Source organism: Limanda limanda, chromosome 2 (genome assembly GCF_963576545.1).
Source record: "Limanda limanda chromosome 2, fLimLim1.1, whole genome shotgun sequence".
Classification (NCBI taxonomy): domain Eukaryota; kingdom Metazoa; phylum Chordata; class Actinopteri; order Pleuronectiformes; family Pleuronectidae; genus Limanda; species Limanda limanda.
In genome coordinates, this window is record NC_083637.1 from 27,431,678 (window position 1) to 27,454,116 (window position 22,439).

A 22,439-nucleotide genomic window follows, 5' to 3' on the forward strand; every position below is an offset into this window, starting at 1 on the left:
CATATTTTACCAATTAATTCCCATTGAGATTCAGTATCTCTTATACCAGGAAGAGCAGCAGTAAAGTAAAATAGTCCCAAAATTTGAATAGAAAGGCAAATAACACAGTGTACTAAAATACAGCTACCGATTAAAAATAAAGCAGATAAATAGAAACATGTAGGCATCTGTGTTAAAAATGAATTATAGAAAATTAAATTATTAAATTAAATGTCATACAATGTCTTTTGATCTAATGACTATGTTGTATTTATCGTTTTGTTTTACCTTTCAGGGAGTCGATGTATTGAATTAAACCTGCTGTTATAATCATGTAGGTTTAGTTATAGATTCCCAAATCAAATTGATGATAAGAATTACTGACCCATCTGCTGATGGTACCCTGTGAATCTCTGCTGTGCACATATGAAAGACAAACTCCTGCTGGCTGCAGGGAGCAGAGTCCACACACAAGGAAATATTTGGATCACCTGGAAATCAAAAAACAAACATCATCTCACGTGGGGGTCTGCAGCAAGTGGGTGTATGTGGTGTGCTTGAGTCGAGTTCATTCTTCTCATCACTGTGCAAGCAGCCATGATTTCAAATGACCATGGTGCTCTTTTACAACACGTGTCTAGAATGTGGCTGTGCCATGTGTCACAACGCATAGATTTAGCGAACTAATCTGGATTACCATCAGCACCGTCTGCGCGGCCTGTTCTCTTGTTGTGGTGTGTGGAGACAGATCAGGGACATCTGACTGAGGCGTCTGTAATCTGAAGGTTTCTGTGTAGAAACAAACTATGTTTCTCTACCACTAGCTGCAGGATCATCTGCTATGTTGTTTGTGGTAAGATGGTGACTGTGATGATCCCTCCAACATGACAGAGTGCTGTTCTTCTTCACGGAGGATGCATCCTGCATGAAAAGGTGAGATGGTCCTGCTTAACAAGCAGAGGGTTGCAGTGTTGTATGCTGTTTATTTAAATGTCTCTACTGCAGTAGAGGTAAACTAAATATAATGTTTACATTGTCAGCTCACAGTCACAGCTTAAAATTGCTGCTGTATCTCTTGTTCAAACTGAACTTGGACTTTTCCTGAAATGTAAAATGCATGTATTGTCTTTGAATGATCTCTCATGTTTGAATGGTATACATTTATTTTTGGTGCACAGAACTCTCTTAAAAAGATCTCGATCTCAATGGACCACCTGAGGAAACCCACCAAATATAAAAGATGGTCTTTTATCTATAGTTACCAAAATGTTTTAAGATAAGATGAGATCATCTTTATCGATCCAACACCAGGGAAATTGTTACAGCAGCAAATGGTCAGAGTGAGGTAGGCAAAGAAAGTGGATGTCAAAGTATAAAAAATAATAAAATAGACAATATAATAGAAAATAAAAATACTGAGAATATGTTCATAATATTTACCTTTCACGACAGATATACGACGGAAAATATTATTTGTATAGAAACACACTTGAGAGAAATGCATTGGAACAGGGTGATTGCAGGATGTATAATGTTTGTGCATGTATGTATACATTTTGTGTATGTATATATATAAATATATATGGGCAAGATATTCATAAAGTATCAACATAAATGTTAGTTTTTTTACTCAGAATAAATTAATAAATGAATAATGATAAATCAATTATCCGGATTAATGTTTCTTTTTAAAGTGTAACTGTTAAACTAAATTTATAACAGTGCATTTAAATGTACGTATAATCTCTGTTTTAATCTGTCCGAGCAGATGTTCCATCATTCACTCACTGTGAATTAGCTCATTAGTTTATTGTCTTTAGAATATGAATTAGATGTTCACACTATGAAACCCATAAAACTACATTGTATGCCATTAAACTAAGCCAATGCAATATTTTCCCTTTATTTATCATTGTTTGAAACACAGTGTCTGTACTTTATTTTGTCTGTGTTTGATCCAGTTACACAGTGTACCTGGATCATAATGCTGTGTTTGTGTGTTTGTGTGTGTGTGTAACCATATGCTGTGTGTGTGTAAGCATGTTCTGTATCATATTGTGGTACTTATGCTGTAATATTTCCCTCCCACCTGCTCTGTTTTTGTACTGTAGAAAGTTTAATCCAGCATAGACCCCTGGTCCCCCGGATGAGCTGAAGGTCAACTCAATCTGCTCAGCCAGGAATTAAAGGAGCAGAAAAACAGAAGAGAACAAGCGAGACCACAATAGTCCCAGAAGAAGAATCTCATACTGGACAATCAGCCCTGGAGAGAGGACGTGAAGCATGCAGGGGAACGCAGTTGGTACCAGGTTGCGCTACCAGCTGACTCTGGCCACGGGGATGCTGGAGTGTCTGTGCTTTGCCGGTGTGGTGTTTGGTTATGCCTCCCTGGTGTTTGTGCTGAAGGAGGACGGGTACTTCAGTCATCTGTGTGAAACTGTCCCTGGCACCAACGGCACGCTGAGCAGTACAGGTGAGCATCTCTGGTATTTAGATGTCAGAGGGGATAATGATGTTGGGATGCTAATTCAAGCAGACATCCATTTTTGTGGATGTCTGCTTGAATAAGTTAGAGTGTATTTCTCATGTAATATGTTTATTTTCATGAACAGAAATCATCACTTGATTATTAAATGAGAAAGAATATATCAAGTCTTTACTAAATCAAGGCACTCATATATTCAAACCAAAATTGCAAATACTCCCAATTAAAGCTGTGTCAATGCTTCTCCACCACTCACATGCACCTTTGACATAATTAACCTCTGCAAATGATGTCAAGAGTGTTTGGAAATGGTTTCTATCACAGATTGAAACCTCCCAGTCACTGCTACCTTATTTGCAAAAATGTGTGTTGTACGTACCAATACCTCTATCCCACTGAAAGAGAAGTTATCTGACAATCACACGGAAAAAACAGCAATGTTTCTGGACAAATGGAAATCGGACTCTATTCTGCGTCTAGTTCTTCACCAGCTAGTTGGTAATTCTGTCTGTCGAACATTTGCTAATTTATTTATAATCACATTATACAGTCTCATTTGATTCACTGTTAAGATTTATTTTTGCAGTAATTTACTTTAATACTGCATCTTATCAAAATTGCACGTAACATATGACCTACTCTTCTGCACATGTAAAGTAACCTACAGAGTAAGATCTTTTCTACCAAAGGGAAAACGGTGTCTTTGCGGGCCGCTGCACATTATGGACAAGTGTGAACAGTGTTGTGTACCTGAACTAACTTGCTGTGACACATCTTCCTTTCTCCTGTTTTGACTTTATAATGTATTGATTATCTACCTTTGGTTTTGTCTCACAGACTGTAGCAGACAAGATGAGAGGTTCTCTCTGGTCTTCACCGTCGCCTCGTTCCTCAACAACTTTAATATCATCAATGGCTACCTGTTTGATCGATTTGGCACCATGGTGACCAGGCTGCTGGGAATGTGAGCTCTTTCTCTCTGCAACTATAGAACTCAACAGTTCAGGCTGCAAATGTGTATCTACTTTTGTATGATTATTAACATATTGGTTGTCCAACCGTAACTTATCTGACAAATACATGCTAGCTTTTAAATCATATATTCTTAAAGATTGTTTTAGGAGACTTCATTCACACCTCCGAGAGCATCTCAAGATAAATGGTTTGGAAGTTTAGGTCATGCTTTGGCCTCAGATTTAGCAGTGAAGGCAAGAAGCACATCTATAATTCTGCTTTATGGGAAACACTCTAGCCTGTTTGAGTTTCTATAAACCAATCAAAAGTGTGAATTGTGATGCAGAGATTGTGCCAGTGGGGAACATGTTTTTGATTAAAATTACTCACTTACAAAAACAGTAGAAGAATTGGTGACCGACTTTGCACTGTCGACAAATCTTCAAAACTTCTAGCCATTTATATAGACAGTGTACGTTGCCACATCAGAGATTGTTGTTGTTTACTCTAGTAGAGGGGGATTTTAAAAACTGTAACAGACAGATAGCTGAAGTGAGAATAATACTACTAAGACACGTGGCCAGTGACCCACAGTTTACTGTCAGTCAGAGCAGAAAGAGGCTAATTCTTTTCAATTGAGTTCTTACTCAAACCCTTTGACCCCCTGAAGCACAGCTAGACTGTGTGTACTGCATGTTTGCACACATCAACAAGTTGTTGTCGATATGACTGTATCCTCTATTTCATTGCTCACAGTGGATGTGGATGCACATGCTTAGATCATGTGACATAGCGAATCAGGTTGAAGAGCAACCCACCACCACCACCACCCAATATGGACATGCCTGCTCTAAATCCTTTTCTTGTCTCTCTCCAGATGTTTATACACCACTGGAACCCTTCTTGTTGCCTTCTCGAGTGCAGGTAATTACACATAAGAGCCCACACAAGAGAACACCACCATGGGCGATGGGTAACATCACAAAATGTTTCAGCAAACTGGGAGAGATACAAAGAGGGCAGGGGTCTAGGGGGTCAGGGGTTGGTCCCCCAGAGAAAGATTTAACTTTAAACCGAATGTTATGCTTTTCTTTTCTTTTTTTTTTCAAATTCACCTAATACAGTATAAAGCTAAACTAAATGGACAGGAAACAAATATTGGAAGAATGGCTGCTTCATTATATTTATAAAAACATTATACAACCTAAAATGGTAGTAGGTTTCAGACTAGGGAAATGGCCTCACAACACGTCACAACATGATAAGAATAAACAAACCTGGTTAAACCAGGTCAAATCTGAGCGCACTATTCTCAATAATCAATTGAGTCAATCTCAAAGTCTAACAACTGTGTAAATCCAGTTCTACCTGCTCTTTTCAAACACTTGTTGTGTTGGCAGATGTTCTTTTAACACAGACAGTTACATTTTTTTTCCTGAAAGTGAATCTGCAGCTCTCTATGAGAAAATGACATCGTAAACAATGATGAAAGCGCAGTGCAGATTGCTCAATGAAAACTGACATCATTACACCGAGCGATTCACATATTAAAAAATACAGATATAAAATATTGCTGTAAGTGTGGTGAAAAATGAACTCACAAAACTTTGTCTTGATATTTTTTTTAGAGCGAAATGCAATGAAATGTTGCTGTTAACGTTAACATGTACTAATCATATGCTTTAACTGATCTGATGGATGATAAAGTGCGATGAGTTTATCTTCCATTGTCCTGTAGCATTTTCAGAGCTGCTCTTTCCAGCCTTGCCCTGCATTGCTGTGGGAGGAATTCTGCTCCTTCTAACTAACATGCAGGTGAAAACTCCATAGTGTTCCTGTATAGTGGGTGTGTCTTAGCATAGAAACACACTAATTAGACATCACACACTAATGAACACTTCAACAAGCTGAGAGCTTTGTATTGATGTGTCCGATGTGTGTCTGAAAGGTGGGAAACTTGTTCCCAGTTCACCGCTCCACCATCATCACGCTCTACAACGGTGCCTTCGACTCCTCCTCCGCTGTGTTTCTCGTCATCAAGGTAAAACAATGAGGCTGTTCTTTGCTAGCATTATGAGAATGGGGCATTTTTTTTTAAATTCCTTGATTTCTCAGAGAATAATTCATGGATCTTGATTTAAAAAATTGTTTGGGAGACTGATATTTCTGAACGTGAGCAATTTGTGTAGAGGCAAAAAGAAATCTTGATCTAATCAATTGAAAGGTGGTTTCATAAGGGGACTGTTGGGCCTTGGTGGAGGAATACACTTTACAGATTGACGTTCTAGTTCTGGATGTATTTCAAATTGCTCTCTTATTATATTAGACACTGGTGGTAGTAATGTTTGGCTTTTACTCTTGTTTGTTCTGTTGCACTGCAGCATAATCTCAGTCAGCTTCTGTATAAGGTTGATTATCATACAGCCTTCGTTCTACATCTTATCCAGTTATATTTGTGGATTGAAATGCAACTGAATCACACCATGTGAGGTCACGTTGTTCTGCACCTCTTTGACATACATGTATATATTTATTTCGTGTGTTTTCCAGGTTCTGTATGAACAGGGAGTCGGTCTTCGCTCCTCCTTCCTTGTTATGTCCATCTGCAGCATCATCCACCTGCTGAGGACCTTCCTGCTGATGCCCAGAACCCACATACCGTACCCTCCACCACAGTACTACACCTATGGGTGAGAACATCACATAACCTATGGGACTACAGTCGTTCATCTTCATTGATGAGACATGACATGTATAGCTATTCAGCTTTTTTTCTGATGCTCAGACTGAACTGTGGAAAGGCCAACACTTACAATGTGGAGAAGTTTGAGAAGACGAGGGACGGTGCGATGAAGGACAACACAACGCCCGCAGCTGAGGATGGGACAGAAGCCCAGGACTCTGCAAAAGGTACTCAACCTCGTTGTTGATTTCGTCTCTTCAACAGCCACAGAATATGGTTGGGTGATTACACTGTGCAGTACAAGTCATAATGTTTTTAAAGATGTTACTCTTGTAGTGTCATCCAATCTTGATGATGGATCATGATCTTGGTTGCTGCTGCCCATAGACTATGATTGCAGCAGAACTGCTTGACATATAGTATTGAAGTTATCCTTAAAATGTTTGCCCTCATCATTGCTGCTAAAACCTTTATCTTGATGATGTTTTCCTACACTTGACATCTATTGCACTTCTCTCCGTCCTGGGAGAGGGATCCTCACATGTCGCTCTCTCTGAGGTTTCTACGTATTTTTACCCTGTTAAAAGGTTTTTTAGTAGTTTTTCCTTACTCTTGTTGAGGGTTAAGGACACAGGATGTCACACAATGTTAAAGCCCTATGAGACAAATTGTGATTTGTGAATATGGGCCGCTATACAAATAAAATTTGATTGATTGATTGATTGCTCGAGGAGCACGGTTTTCAAAACTAAGAATAGCATGTTCCAATGCAGAAAATAACCAGAGGAACCACTGACAATGACCACGTACTCTGATCTCCCTCCCTTCCCTCTGTGAATCTCCATAAAGCTGTCCTATATTTGTTCTTATTGAAAAGGAACACAGAGTAATATTAACCTTAAATATTAATCCTTACGGTTTTAAAAAAGAACTTTCTCAGAACTAAAAAACTAAACAAATATATCATATTAAATTATTATTGACATATACAGTAAACATATAATACTTATTTAACCAATAAACAATAGATACTTAATAATACATTTTTAGAACTTTAACCATTTAAGCGAGTTAAAAAATATATATAATAAAAAAAAAAATCTCCATATGCTACATGACAATGAGATAATCTACGAAGCCAGTTTTGATTTGGCACAGACTTGATGTCTCATGTGTTTAGCGACAAGCTTCCAGAGCTGCGTGTTGTCTTGGTTCTTCCTGTGGCACCTGCTGTGGCTGTCCATCATGCAGCTGAGACACTACCTCTTCATCGGCACACTCAACCCCATGCTCAGCCGCCTGGCCAACAACGACCCAGACCTGGGTAACTGACATCTCTCTATCTTTCTCTCTTCATTCTCTCCTCTCCTTATCACCACCCAACACAAATCCCAGTATCTCCATTTCAATGCTTCTCTCTGTGGTTGTTTCCCTCACACCACATCTCCCACAGTGAGTCAGTACACCAACGCTTTCGCCATGACCCAGGTGTGTGGAGTGCTGTGTGCTCCCTGGAACGGACTCATCATGGACAGACATAAGGGAAAGCCTCTAGCTCCTGGTAAGTCAGTGACCAGTGTTCCAACTGCATGTGTGCGTGTGAGAGAGCAAATGCACTAACTTCTTCTTCCTTTTCCCTCCTGCAGGAGAGAGCGAGCAGGAGGTGGACCTGCGCTCCTCCTCTCTGTCTCTGTTCCTGACCTCCCTGCAGTGCCTGCTCTTCTCCGTGTGTGCCAGCATTCCCCACCTCCACCTGCAGTATCTCACCTTTGCTCTACAGGTCCTCAGTCGCTCCTTCCTCTACGGGGGAAACGCAGCCTTCATTAGCATCGCGTGAGCAGCCATCACATACACAAAGAACAAAACTTTCAACCACCGCAACACACGAAACACACAAACCTGGCTGAGGCCACATAGTATTTGGTTCATATTGACAGTGACGTGACATGAAGTTCTTTGATCACTTATTTTGCAGTGGTTTTAGATGTGGCAGTAACTTGATTGTACTGTTGCTTACCTTGCTCTTGATTTGTGTACGAGTGATTTCAGAGAACTTGCTGCATTCCCCAATTTTCTAGTATTTTGATCTTTGTTACAGGCATGAGCAGATATTATGAATGATCCATTAGTCTGCTGTTATTCAGATCAAGTTTTTCCACTAGTGTAATTAGATTGGGACAATTCTAAACAAATGTATACATTATACCTAATCATTCTGTTTAACTCTGCAGTTAGATTAATAAAATAATCCTAAATGTAATAATTTACCTGCTAAATGTTGTGATGGTCAGGGACACAACTCCTTTGTCTGGCAAAATTATGCAGTTAAAGTCTCAGTCCTGCACAAAGTGTGCACAGAGATGTTTTGTTTGACTTGCCCTGGAAGCTCTTTTCAGATCATGAACCAGTTGACTGATGTTATGATGTTTCGACTCTCTCCCTCCTTCAGTTTTCCAGCGTGTCACTTTGGGAAGCTGTACGGCCTGCTGATGTCCATGTCTTCTGTCGTCTCTCTGCTGCAGTACCCCTGCTTCGCCCTCGTCACAGGAACTCTGGATGGAGACTCCTTTTATGTAAGAGCGGTTGAATATCAAAGTCAGCTCGAATATGTATCTGACACCTGAGTTTTTTCTGTCTTGGTCTCACATTAGCCAAATGCGGATGTCCTTAAGTGTTCATCTTGGTTCATGTTTACCGCAAACAAATCTAGAAGTGGCAGGAAGGTCAATCCGAGTCAAAGATTGTACTTGTGCCCTCTTCAGGAATCCTTCAGTGGCACACGTGGTTTTTAGCAAGTAGACGCAGCCAGTTGCCTTCATGTATGTGTGGTTAAACAAGTATAGTGTGGGCCTGACACACATTCCAAATTCTTCCATAAGTGTTGGTTTTAGTTTGAGGCATGTCCCATTTGCTAACAAGGACGAGGTGTGGTTTATGACATATATTTCAGCAATAGAGATGCTTCACATTTGGGGAGTTGTCATGTCGTTCATCTATACAGTATGAGCTTTAGGCCTACAAGCAAAATTAAACTGCAATAGTGTAACCGACATCAGAAAGTTTAGAATATTTATTATTTTTGTGTGTGTGTGTGTTCCAGGTTGACATTGCTCTGACTTTCCTCACACTGCTGGTGTTTATCCATCCCGTCTACGTCTTCATCCACTGCAGGAAGCTCACTCACCACAGGGCGTTGAAGGCCCAGACTGAAGCCACTAATGGCTCCAAAGTGGTTGAAACCATGTTGTAAAGGAGTAATAATGCAGATGTTTTAACCTCTGTCTAGATACTTGAATTTTCAACTTGTAAAACACTTATCTGTCTTGTCTTTTCCATTTTCTTATCTAGAAAATATATCACAATACATTTTATAACTTTTTCCTACTGCATTGATATTTTGAAAGTTTTTATAGAACAGATGCATCTTGTTTAACCAACATTGTATTTGAGTGCTTAAATGACATTTAAAATGAAGTATACGGTTTATGTTTATATGTAACAGCAGTATACAATATACAAATAATGGACTGTGTACCATGTTTATACACAGAACATAGGGTGACCAGGTGTCTCTCTTTTTGAGAAACATTTTTATCCCTTTTCCCATGTCCCACAAACTGAGATGACGTCCCGCATTTCGATTGGCTCTTGTTTTTAAAAATTACTACAAGTCTCACAGACTTGTCTTAAATCTGACTTTTACTCATTGGCTGAGAAGAAAGCAGGGAAAGGTGTCATCAAGGGGCTGTCACACGTATATATTATGAGCCCACTTGACCGGCACACGTCATGTCACCATCTTGCTTTGCAGGCACAAAGTCAGAATTTATACAGATTTTGAGTATAATGTAGAGCACGGCCAAGAAAAGGAAACGCAGCTACAATAAAGGCTCGTGGAGGATTCTCAGAGACTTTGTGGGATTTAGTTCTTTTTCAGTTTCCCACGGGGGAGAATACGATGTGAAGCATGATTTCAGACCGCCACTTATCTTTGGTAATCAGATTCTTCAACCTACATTTGGTTTCCTGCGATCTGGTCACCATAAGTGCATAGTATTCATGATTAAATTTGTAAATTACATTACATTACATTTCATTTAGCTGACGCTTTTATCCAAAGCGACTTACAATAAGTGCATTCAACCCTGAGGGTACAAACCAAGAACAACAAGAATCAAGACAGTAAAATTTCTTCGAAATAAAGCAAAACTACAGAGTGCTATAAGTAAGTGCCATTTTAGTGCTACCAAAGTGTTAGTTTCAAAAGTGGTTAGTGTTTTGTTTTTTTTTTGTTTTTTTTTTTATTCAAGGTACAGTCGGAAGAGGTGTGTTTTTAGTTTTCGGCGAAAGATGTGTAAACTTTCAGATGTCCGGATGTCGAGTGGGAGCTCATTCCACCATTTAGGAGCTAGGACAGCAAACAGTCGTGATTTTGATGAGTGTTTAGCTCGCAGTGAGGGAGCAACGAGTCGTTTAGCTGAAGCAGAGCGGAGAGAACGTGCTGGTGTGTAGTGTTTGAGCATGTCCTGGATGTAAACTGGACCTGATCTGTTTACAGCATGGTATGCGAGTACTAGTGTTTTGAACCGGATGCGGGCAGCCACTGGTAGCCAGTGTAGGGAGCGGAGGAGCGGAGTAGTGCGAGTGAATTTAGGTTGGTTAAAAACCAGTCGAGCTGCTGCATTCTGGATGAGCTGCAAAGGTCGGATGGCAGTAGCAGGTAGACCTGCCAGGAGGGAGTTACAGTAGTCGAGGCGTGAGATGACCAGGGCCTGGACCAGAACCTGCACCGCCTTCTGAGTGAGAAGGGGGCGTATTCTCCGGATGTTGTAAAGCATGAATCTACAGGACCGCGTTGTTGCAGTAATGTTGGCAGAAAGGGAGAGTTGGCAGTCGAGTGTCACACCCAGGTTCCTAGCAGTCTGAGTGGGGGTCAGCACGGAGTTGTCAAAGTTAATAGTCAGGTCATGGGTGGGAGAGTTTGTCCCTGGAAGGAAAAGTATTTCAGTCTTGTCAAGATTAATCTTCAGGTGGTGAGCGGTCATCCACTGAGAGATGTCAGTCATACAGGCAGAGATTCGTGCTGCTACCTGTGTTTCTGATCGGGGAAAAGACAGGATTAGTTGGGTGTCATCAGCATAGCTATGGTAGGAAAAGCCATGTGAGTGAATGACAGAGCCGAGAGTGTTGGTGTACAAAGAAAAGAGGAGAGGACCCAGGACCGAACCTCAAATGAGCTAGAACAGTTTTTAATTACAAAAGTAGGCAATGTTTACATTACAGAAAGACAAATACATGTGTTTTAATATGCAAAGATTCCAGAACACTATGGTGTAAAACAATAAAAGTAGGTTTAAATCACTGCTTTATATAATGTAGAACTGAAAAGTGTTATACACTTCTTTATATTACCTCGTGAAATACAGCAATAACAAGCAGTAAACAAGATTCTCTACAATTTTACATAAGGCAGCAAAGTTTACTCAGTATAGGTAATATGTTTATGATCAAACTGTTAAAACATGCGAGCACACAGCTGGTGCCTTTTAATCATATTTTTATGCTTCTCTGTTACCATTGGTTGATTTGTTTGTGGCCACCTGCATCATCTCCAAAGAGTTCTGAGTGATCAGATTCCAGAACACTCTTGGGTGCTTTCACACACGAAAGCACCCAAAAGATCACTTGCGTTCTCACCACTCAAGACAGATTTTAAAACCAGGTCTAAACCATAGACTGTACGATCTAAACAAGGTCTAAGATTGAAGAGAATTTATGAATGTGTAGGAGAACCAACTGTGGCCTTCAGGCACCATCAAACTGTATAAGACTCTCTCTTCAACCAGGATTTGGTTTGTCCGTTCTGGGCTACTGCAGAAACAACAACAGTATGGTTGATGACTGCAACAGATATGGATATGAAGGGCTCATCATGAGGTAAAAAAAACTGGATTCTTAGTTTCAGGTGATTCTACACTAATAAAAACATCACTGTGAATGTTAATATTATTTTCCCTTCCTGCCGACAGATCCTCCTAGATCTTTCACAAGGGTTGTTTCATTTACTGAAACAATTGTTGAATTCCTTCTATATAGAAGTGAGCTAATAGTCAGTCTTTGGAGAACACAAAACAAATGCAATAGTTGAGTCACAAGGTGGAAGTTTTACACAATACAACCACAGTGTTATACAGTTATACACCATATCTTTCTTGGAAATTGGCATTAAGGATAAAAAAAATAAGAATGTCTTTCAATCTACTGTATTTAAACAAGGTAAGGCACTAGATACTACAGAGTTTATAATACACAGAAGAAATTTAACTGTGAGTCAGTCGTACAGTGATCCAATCTATCCAATTGACTGATTCCTTTGGACTGAAAGAAATGAATGGCTGGCATGCCTGTGTGTCACTAACCTACCTCCCAGTCGGCTGAAAGGAGGGGATGGGATGTATGGACTGTATTTTTATACATAAGTATAGCCTGCTCACGCTAGTTTCTCCAGGATTATCAACTCTAGCTTTCATGTGGGGCTTTGGTTTATAGTAGTAATCCAGTTTAAATCTGGATAAGTTTAGTGTGTGTTTGTGTTTTATAGGACCTTCTCACTCCCACTGTTCTTGTCCTCATTCTTAACTGCTGTTTGCTCAGCATCACAGGTGGACATGTGGTTGTAGTGCAGGAAGAGGATTGCGTCCAAACTTTCCGGTGGAATGTTGGCTCTCTTTCTGTACATGGTTCCCACCCCTTCCCGCAAAAAGTCCAGTGCGGCGCTGCCTGCCACGGCTGGGGCGGCCAGGTAGGCCCGTGCCACTGTTGCCAACAGTGGAAACTGAACGGCCTTCGTCCTCCACCACTGCAGAGGCTCCACCCCCAGTGAGGCCCCCTTACCGGCCCTGAACACAGACATCTCCATGTCTACAGATTCCTCAGCAGAGCTCTGCTTGCTCGGGGGGGCCGAGCAGAACAGGTCTCCCAGCAGGAACTCCATACCGGAGAGCGCACGCTGGGAGGCGGGGTCCGCTGTCTCGTTCTCATCGGCCTCTACAATGTCACTCTCGTCATCGTCATCATCATCGGCCTCTCTGAAGCTGACTGGGCGGGAGTCTTTGAGGCGTTTGCTCCTCCGCCGGTAGTCGCTATCTGACGCTGGAGACCCGGGGGAGGAGCTTCTCTTGCTCTGGCTCTTACGATGGCTCCTCCCCCTTTCCTCCTTCGCAATCCTGACGGCCTCTTTCTTCAACCAATCAAATGTGGCCGTCTGATCCTAGAAAATATTCACCACAGAAATTTAGTATTCCAGGATATCCTGGTTATGGCCACAGACAAATCAAAGCATGGACACTGAGAAGAATAAAATATAAAAAAATAAGTGTGATTCATTATGAAGGTGCAGCAGGTCAAATACATCAGCTGAGTGGGTGGTCTTTTGTATGTGGTGCAGGACCATTTCAATTCACACAGTGAAAATAATGTGTCCAAATGCGTCCCAGACCACCTCTGCATGTGGTCTGAGTGATCAGATCTCAGGAAACATTTAGTCCAATTGTGATCGGATCTGGGCACACGTACTGAGAATCTCTCCAGGAGCACCAACACCACACCAGCAGTCGATAAGGCACAGCAGCCACTCTGTTTCCACTGCTGTGTCTAACACTGTTCCATTGAGAGTGCGGTGACGTGTTGCATCTCCAGGGCATACGCCAGCATCTATCTATCTATCTATCTATCTATCTATCTATCTATCTATCTATCTATCTATCTATCTATCTATCTATCTATCTATCTATCTATCTATCTATCTATCTATCTCTACCCCTTTATCCATCTATCTGGGCTGAGTGTGTTCTAAATTGCTGCTGATGTTAGTTTTGTGGCTGATTGGTCCTATATCAAAGCATTTGAGAAATTACAAATTCGACCTGAAAATTAAAAAAAGTTCAGGGATCAGAAAAGTTATTGCAATTAATCCTGATCAAATGAACCACATTTCATGGCAAATATATTTATAGTTGTCAAGACATTTTATTTAATACTGATGCTGCAGGTGAAGCCAGTTTACTTCATCCTAAGGACCTCCAATGTCAGTACAAAATTTCATGTCGAACAAATCAATAGTTGCCAGCCTGGTTGAAATGTTCCAGTGATACCAGTCCCCAGCTATTCCCTAACCAGTCCCCTTCATTTGAACTTTATGGCTCACCTTTTCCTCCATGAAGCCCAGCCCATGGAACTGTGGGTCAAGGGAGCACGCCACGCACAGAACCCTGTTGACCACAGGGTTGTCGTAGCCGCTCGCCAAGTTTCGCCTCATCATCCTCTTCACTTCCTTTAAGATGGATGACGAATCTCCCGGCCGTGAGACCAGGTGGCGCGAGAGCAGGCCGATGAGAATGGGTTTGATGAGGGACAGACGAGGGAAGGCCTCCTTGGCGAGGGTCCGACAGGCCACGTCCAGAGGTCTGAGCACCAAACACAGATCCTCCAGGACCTTCCAGTCAGAACGCATTGTGACGTTTGCTGAGGCCGTGTTGGAGGTGGAGTTTGCGTGGCAGCCGCCTGATGAACTGGTTTCTGAAGCAGTGTCTCCTTTGGACAAGCCCTGCATTTTCATCTCTTTTATTACATCACAGACGAGGCTTTTATGTTTGATGAGCATGCTCAGTAGAGGGTAGAGCTTATTCCACGCTGGCTGACAATGAGCCCAGGACTTCAGCTCGGCCTGTTCCTGTCTCGTCAGCGTCTGCAGCAGACTCTGGACATGATGCTGATATGAGCCTCTGTTTAAAGCAGGTGGCAGGAACAGTGTTGATACAATACCCTGAAACTGGCCGAGGGTCTTGGAGATGACATGATGGGACATTAATTCCTCGATGCAGTCCTGCACAATGCTGAAGAAGCATGGAATAGATGGAAGCCCCTCACTGGATTGGCTGCACTCAGAGCCATGTGGTTCCTCGGGGGACACAGATTCATCCCTTTCAGGAAATGTTGTTGAGTTCGGGTGAGGGACGCTTACTGCCGCCTCTCCACCTTTCTCCCCCTTTATTGTCCCAAGCCTCATTTTATTCCTTCCTTCCCCTCCCAGCAGCACCAGATTAGGCTGAAAGATCCCCCACTCCTGTGCCATCCCTTTGACTTGGGTCTCCACTGCTTGAAGGGTGTAGTCTTTCACCCCACACTCCTTCAGTCTTTGGGTTGCCAGGGCCAGATTCTTAGAGATAAAACCGGCGTCTATGCAGTGTGCCCAGACGGTGAGGTACCTCTCGGGGTTGCCTTGCCAGTTGTGCGACCAAATGTCAACACTTACAGTGACATAGTGATTAACTTCCCTCCGACTGCCAGGAGGTCGGCCGCGTCTCCTGGGCTCACACTCGATTGGAGCGGTATAGTCAGATATCTCCTCGTTCTCCCCACCTCCTGTTTTCCTCATCAGCAGCTGGGACAGCCTGGCCTTGCCCCTGCTGTGGTGTTCTCTCAGGAGGTACTCCAGCTGACAAAGTGACGGCAGATCCTTGCAGGAGGGCAGGAGGGTGAGGATCAGCTGCTTGAAGCCCTCCCCTTCCACCAGAGCCGGGGACTGGAGATCCATGATGATGAAGTTGGTTATGGCATGGGTCACTTGAGCAGACAGAACATGGGGGAATGTGCTGACCAGGCCGTTGGGAGCTATCAGGGAGTGAGGGTGTTGTTGTCCTGTTGAAAGAAACAGAAAAGAAAATCTTTAAATCCGCAAATTATCTTCCAGTTTGACAAAACATTTCGCCAAAGCCTGTTCAGATAGTATAATAATAAGTTATAATTTAAGTGTCTTTTTTCCTTTCATTTATGTGTATTTTGTTATATTAGAGCTTATTATTTTACTATTTTAGAGCTGTTCTATTACCATTTTTCCTTCCCAATAACCGGACTTTGCGTACTGGCCGATAACATGAACCGATCTGATGCCTGGGAGTTTGCCGTTTCCGTTTTTCCTTCTTTCCCTTCACTTTGGTGAACTGCTTGTGCTCTTTCTTGTGATGGTTCTTCAAATGCTTTATGAGATTTCTATGAGTGCCTCGAAAGTGACTGTAAACGACAAGAAATCACTTCTTCTCCGCTGTTAAAAAAACAGCATTGGCCCCTTGCTGCGATTGGTCAATGTGTCCACCATATTGGTTTGTGCAAGACTAGAAAGTAAAATAATACAAGTAAACGAGGGAGTTACAGCTTCTCTGGATAAAAAGAATAGTGGCGTTCACATTTCAATAAATGATTTGGGTTTGTGATCCGTGTGGAGAAGATCCAAAGAAAATGTCTCCAGTTACTAACAATTCCTATACTTCAGCTATAATCGCTGCTGAGCGTTAGTGTCTCAATGCTAAACTGAGTTACTCCAGGTGGATAAGATGCTCGAGCAATCAGAAAACCACACTTTAATGCAACAAGCTGAACAGTAAATTGTTATTCACTTCCTTCCTGGTTCAAATTTAACCAAAGGTATCATCCTGGTTGTTGTTACAGTTTCTACAAAACTGAGGGAGTGAGCCTAACATTTGCCTTGTGCTCAATTTTACTTTATTCTCCAAATTAGATAATTTGGCTGAACTCTTGAACAGTGGTTCTCAGAATTCAGGATTTATTCAGGTTTTCCCAAAATGATCGAGAATTCTACAAAAATGAGGTCCAAGTTGTGATAAACCAGAATTTGCCGTAACCTTGCTACGTTGACGCTGCCTCTCCTCAACCATGTTCACACTTTGTTTTACCCGTTATCAGAAGAGCCCGCTCCTTGTTGCAGTCCCGTGTTCTGATGTGGTGCTTGCTGGTCAGGTGGTTCTGGAGGTCCGCAGCTCCTCCCGCGCAGCTCACCCGCTCCCCACACAGCTTACACACCACGACGCTCCGGTCCAGGGGCCGACCGGTTGGGTCCGGCTCGAAACCGAAAAAGTACCACGGGCTGTGTTGCGTGACGTTTTGGCTACTCAGCAGTTTTTCTGTTCCAGGCATAAAATCGTACTTTTCCATCAGCTGGGAGCTGGGGAGCGGGAAGGACATGATGGAAGTAGAGGGGAAGGCGGAGCCACACAACCCCCCTGGATCAACAGCCGAGTCTGGATTTGACACCGTCGCCACGTCACTGATGACAGGCATGGGGCTCTGTGATTGGCTGTGATCTGACCAAAGGGGAGTGCTGCACGGCTCCGGGAGGGTGACCAACTGGATGTCTTGCAGGAGGCGCAGAGCTGTTTCCTTTTCTCCGATTTCACATTTTACATTATCGCCTGTATGACCCCACGAAAAAACAAATGAACAGGATATTCAGCAGGTTTTGAATAAAACATACAATCAAAATCTACTGTCAGCTGAAAAATGTATGTGAAAGTGACAAAACAATTTGGTTCAGCTAGTCTGTATCTATGACAGGATGGAAAGCCAGTGGGACAGAACTCACCCATCCCGAGGCCCAGCAGGGTGGCGTAATCCTTCCCAATCCACACTCTGAGCTGTGCTCCCTCGGGGATGGGCTGGGAAACCTTGTAGTAGATGTGGCGGTAAAACTGGAAGACAAATAGATTGTGCTCCTCCTCATTGCTCGTATATGTAACATACCTACAACACAGAGAACATAAAAACACAGTGTCTGTGTGAGAGCATGACTCCGACAAAAATTAATTCTGCAATTTAAAACAAAACAAAAAATTTGGCTGAAACAAGTAACTCAAATAACTTGATCACAAAAAAGCTATGGCAGCCCGCCTCAGTCCAATTTATCCCGGCACAATTAGAAAATTATTTTACACTTCTTATGATTGGCCGGCTGTGGCTCAGTAGGTAGCGCAGGTTGTCCGCCAACCAGTTGATTGCCGAGGTGTCCTTGAGCAAGAAACTGAACCTCTGATACTGTCCCGACAGTGTGTAAATGATATGTGATGCCTTTAGTCACATTCGGCTTCAAAATAAATTGCAGATACACAAAAAGTAACCAAATAGGTTTAAAAGTTGTCTAAACATTTATTTTACCTACAGAGAGGCCAGTAGACAGGTTGTCATCGGTATGCACCTGTTTATCATGTTACTCTGAGTACTGTGGCAGCCCCAACAAATACACAAACACACAGGCATGCACACACACTATATCTACCTTATCCAGGAGATGCCATGTTGCCAGAACCTTTTTGATGCCCTCTACAACTACAATAAAGTCTTCTAATAAGACAGGCAGTAAAGGCTATTTAAATGTATGCCTCAGATTTAACTTGTATTCCTTTTTTGTTACTAGGTAATTTGACATTATTGTATTTATTTGGGGGCATTTTAGAAAATATTCAGAGAACCAGATGTCACCTAAATGCACTAAATTAATTTACTTCGAACAGATATTTCAGGCAATTTAACCAATCAAAATGTTGCATTTTCTAAAAAGGAAACCCGTTAGTTATTTACTTTAAGAGACATATTTCTTCTTCTACTTGGTGTTTTTATTAGCATTGCTATTTAACATGGCAATGCATCTTCTTTTATCAGATTACTCAACGCAACAATCAATAGAATACTCAATTACTAAATTAATCAATAGCTGCAGCCCTACTTTAAAGAAAGTACAAATGACTGTTAATCAGAAATACAACAAAAAAAAAGTCGGAACATGAAATAACTACCCACCTCATCCAATTGGATTTATTTTCATCAGAAGCGTCAATGTAGATGAAGGAAGCGTCATCTCTGATCTGGAGATAAAAGCCAACTTTACTTGAACAGTTTTACCAGTAATTTATCGACACAAACTACAAAGTACATGATGGTTTTAGATCTGAATGAAGCTCAAAACTGGATTTTAAATTGCATCTTGATGTCGACTCGCATACTTACAGCCCAGGAGTATTTGAGGCTGTTTGGCATTTGACCCCTGCACATTTCTCCTATGTAGGGCCCAAACATGACGCCTTGCTGGAGGTGACACTTGGCGTACACTTTCATCTCTCCCATCGGCTCCTCGCCAGAAGATCCAGGACCAGACATGAGAGACCCATCCTCCCCACACAGGCCCAGGTAGGAAGGCAGGGACAGCACTGCTCGAGAGGGGCCGCCATGGAGCCAGGGCTCCCCGGGGGGCAGCACCGCATCCGGGACGTAGTTCTGATTCGAAGTGTTCTGCAGAAATGGAACATCCTCAAAGTATTCTTCATGGTTGAGATCGAAACCTAGAACATAACACAGAAATGAGGTGGGATATGGTTACTGACGATCCTCTTTATGGAGCATGTTCTAGCTTGATGTTTGTTTTAGGTTTAAAACTAGAATTACTGCCCTGTGGTCCTCCACCTCTCTCAACTGACGGAAATTTGAATAAGTTTCCAAAAAGGCAGACTTGATATATCAAGTTCAAGAGCAAAAACATGTTTTGTGAGGCAAGGAAGTGTTCACAAGACAATAAAAGGGCATTCACCTGCAGCCACTGAGACTCTGACTAGCCAGTGAAGCAGTTCACAGCCCACGTCGTCCCCCTTTAAAACCGGACTTACTTCAGTCCTGCTTGGAGTCTGGACGTTTGTGCCCGATCATTGTCAGGGAGTTTGTTACTCACCTTTAATTAATATTGTGTATGACTTATAATTAGGGCTGGGCAACAATCATGCGATTAGTCTCAAGATTTCCCTGATTAATCACGATTAATCGCATTTGTATACGCAAAATCCAATAATGAATTCAAAGGTAGTGTATAGCGCACTTTTATTTTAAATGTTCTGCCATATGAACCAAAAAGTGCCATAACATTTGTTGTGCAAACACTTTTAACATCAGCATTTTAATACCGTAGCAGTTAAATAAAATATCCAGTGTAAATCTCAACTTAAAGAATGTTATCAAAGCAAATCCAAAATTAAAGCTCAATGCCACTGCCAGGGCATTAATGTTATCCTGTTCGTTATGAAAAAATAAAAAGCTGGCCACAAAATCCTGAGCCAATATCATATCATTAAAACAGGCAATTTCTGAGGTAACAGCAGAACCATTTACTTTCTTCAGGGAGCAGCATAACCAGTCTAGTACCAAATGTCCCTGTTAGAGTGAGACACCAGAAAACACTCTCAGTGCAGTTTGTCAATTCCTAGAACTTGACACTTGTTATTTTAAATGTACTGCCATATGAACTAAAGCGCCATAACAGTTGTTGTGCAAACAAACACTTAACACCAGCATTTTTATATAGTAGCAGTGAAATAAAATAAATACTTTGTGTGAATCTCAACTTAAACAATGTTATCAAAACAAACACACTTTATTTGACACATTCCACTGCTGTGCAACGTCAGTAAAGTGTCCGGCACACGTTTCAGCATAATGTCTCTTCTCTGTTTCCATCCCAGTCAGAGACTTCTCATCAGTATAATGCCCTGTGACCCAGAGGTGATTGTGGTTACCTAGTGACGTCCTGTAGTCCCCAGAGAGAGCAGCAGCGGGTGCACGTTGTAAAGTTGTCGCTTTCGCAGTCCTCTCCTTTCCATACAACTCGTGTATTCTCCGTGTGATGGTGCGTCTTGAGGGCATCTCATACCTGCAGTCATTTGTTGCGATTCTCAAAATGTTTCTCAGACCGACGTCTTCCACAACACGAGTCGGCCTGCAGTCTGTAGCTATCCACTTCGCTATGGCATCTGTGAGCTTCTCTTGCCTTGGTGTCTCGGTACTCCTCCCTGCATCTACCGTAGTCGGCCGAAGCCCCGCTCCGCTGTCGGTTTCGTTGAATGGTTTGCTGCTGTCAACTGTGTGTTTTGCCTTGAGGTGATATCTTAGACTGGAAGAACTCCGGTGATAAGATAATTCAGCTAGGCAGTGGTTACAAACAGCTTTGGTTCTGTCGACGCCGCCGTCTGGAAGAACTTTGAATTGGAAATGGCCATTTAAAAGCCCCGTACCCCGCGCCATGCTTGTTTATTCGCTAATTCTTTTCTTTTCCGGTCCCGCAGCAGTCAGCAACAGACTTTCACAAAATAAAAGCCTGACTTTCACAATAATACAATAAATAATAAAACCTGCGTTAATGCGCGATAAAATAATTGTCGGCGTTAAATAATTGATGAGTTAACTCGATTATAACGAGTTAACTTTCCAAGCTATCCTACTTATAATATGCCTGATCAAAGTTTTGTTCCACAGATGGTCTGACAGCCTCTGCAGGAATAGCCTCGATTAGAGCTCTCATGTTGTGTATTGGAAGTTGCCTTCCTGTCTCTGGTGTTGTGTTCAGGTGAACTTTGAGCGTCTGCACTCTCTGAAGGTCCAGTGTACACGCAGATAGTGTTTACAGACTATGGACATGGTCTCCTGGTGAGGACTGCATGCATTTGATTGTGCAGCCTACATTCTTTACCTGATGCAATGCATTCATTGATATGACACGTTCATGGCATCGTTCTGTTCTCACACGTTTGTGTGTGTGTGTGTGTGTGTGTGTGTGTGTGTGTGTGTGTGTGTGTGTGTGTATGAGTGTGTGCTTCCACCTGCTCCCTACATAACATGCAACTTTATGAATCACAAACCAAATGCATGCTGTCACTTCAGACGAGATGCATGGAGGAATTGCAATGGCCGTCAGTGCTGTGAGGCTAAAATGTGATGCACACGCCGCATGGCCGACTGTGTGTGAACTCACCTGGAGACTCGGACAAGGCTCCGGGGGGCGTGGGGGTAGAGCTGTCGAAGAAATCTGCACGGTGTCTTCTCTTCAGGTGACTTCTGAGGTTGGTGGTGTTTCCACCTTTCGCCAGCACTATTTTCCTGCACAAGCGACACACGGCCTCTCCGGAGTTCAGCGGCTGCCCCTTCTCATCCGCCTTCAAACCGAAGTACAGCCACACGATGGACTTGCTCCTGGGTTTACTGATGAGATCCATGTCTCTGCGGGTCACTGCTCCTCAGTGATGGAGGCAGTCAGCGCTCACTTGGCTGCAGTTTGAAAAAAACACGTCAAAACAACAGCCGCATGTATTCCGGTGCGTGTCTACTCGCAGTGTTAGGGTACCGGTGCTGGGAGCGGTCAAAAAGGACGAAAGGCCTTTTTTCCCTCAATTATTTATTTATCAAAGCTGATGTAATGTGTAATTTAATATAATGGAGACGAAAATAAAAAATAAGTGCACATTATGTGAAGTTTAATTAAATGAATTAAAGTTGTAAAAGTTGGTACTATTTAAAAAGGCACCTCGAGAGTTACAATAACATAAAAAAATGTATGAACCCTAACCCTCTTGTAACTATAAATATTATGATAACTACTACATCTATTTTACTATTATTATTAATGCAAATACTGTTATTACTATAATAATTTGTTCCAGTATTTTTTTAATT

At 42.1% G+C, this 22,439-nt stretch overlaps 2 protein-coding genes and 1 long non-coding RNA gene across 3 annotated transcripts; 2 read left to right on the forward strand and 1 right to left on the reverse strand.

Annotated features, from left to right (window-relative positions):
- Nucleotides 1-601: 601 nt before the first annotated feature.
- LOC133025990 (equilibrative nucleobase transporter 1-like) lies at nucleotides 602-9,477 on the forward strand. Its single transcript, XM_061092798.1, has 13 exons — nucleotides 602-912; nucleotides 2,091-2,452; nucleotides 3,302-3,428; nucleotides 4,296-4,342; nucleotides 5,157-5,233; nucleotides 5,367-5,459; nucleotides 5,969-6,108; nucleotides 6,204-6,328; nucleotides 7,282-7,425; nucleotides 7,555-7,662; nucleotides 7,748-7,934; nucleotides 8,551-8,674; nucleotides 9,202-9,477. The coding sequence occupies exons 2-13, from the start codon at nucleotides 2,263-2,265 to the stop codon at nucleotides 9,349-9,351; spliced, it is 1,512 nt and encodes a 503-aa protein (XP_060948781.1). The 5' UTR covers nucleotides 602-912; nucleotides 2,091-2,262; the 3' UTR covers nucleotides 9,352-9,477.
- Nucleotides 9,478-11,430: 1,953 nt separating this feature from the next.
- On the reverse strand, nucleotides 11,431-22,088 carry LOC133023097 (uncharacterized). Its single transcript, XM_061090046.1, has 7 exons — nucleotides 21,742-22,088; nucleotides 18,957-19,288; nucleotides 18,750-18,814; nucleotides 17,539-17,696; nucleotides 16,853-17,368; nucleotides 14,308-15,800; nucleotides 11,431-13,371 (listed from the first exon to the last, which is right to left on the reverse strand). The coding sequence occupies exons 1-7, from the start codon at nucleotides 21,980-21,982 to the stop codon at nucleotides 12,697-12,699; spliced, it is 3,480 nt and encodes a 1,159-aa protein (XP_060946029.1). The 5' UTR covers nucleotides 21,983-22,088; the 3' UTR covers nucleotides 11,431-12,696.
- On the forward strand, nucleotides 21,369-22,232 carry LOC132997899 (uncharacterized). Its single transcript, XR_009677930.1, has 2 exons — nucleotides 21,369-21,416; nucleotides 21,651-22,232. It is a non-coding gene; the product is annotated as an uncharacterized LOC132997899 (long non-coding RNA).
- The last annotated feature ends 207 nt before the right edge of the window (nucleotides 22,233-22,439 follow it).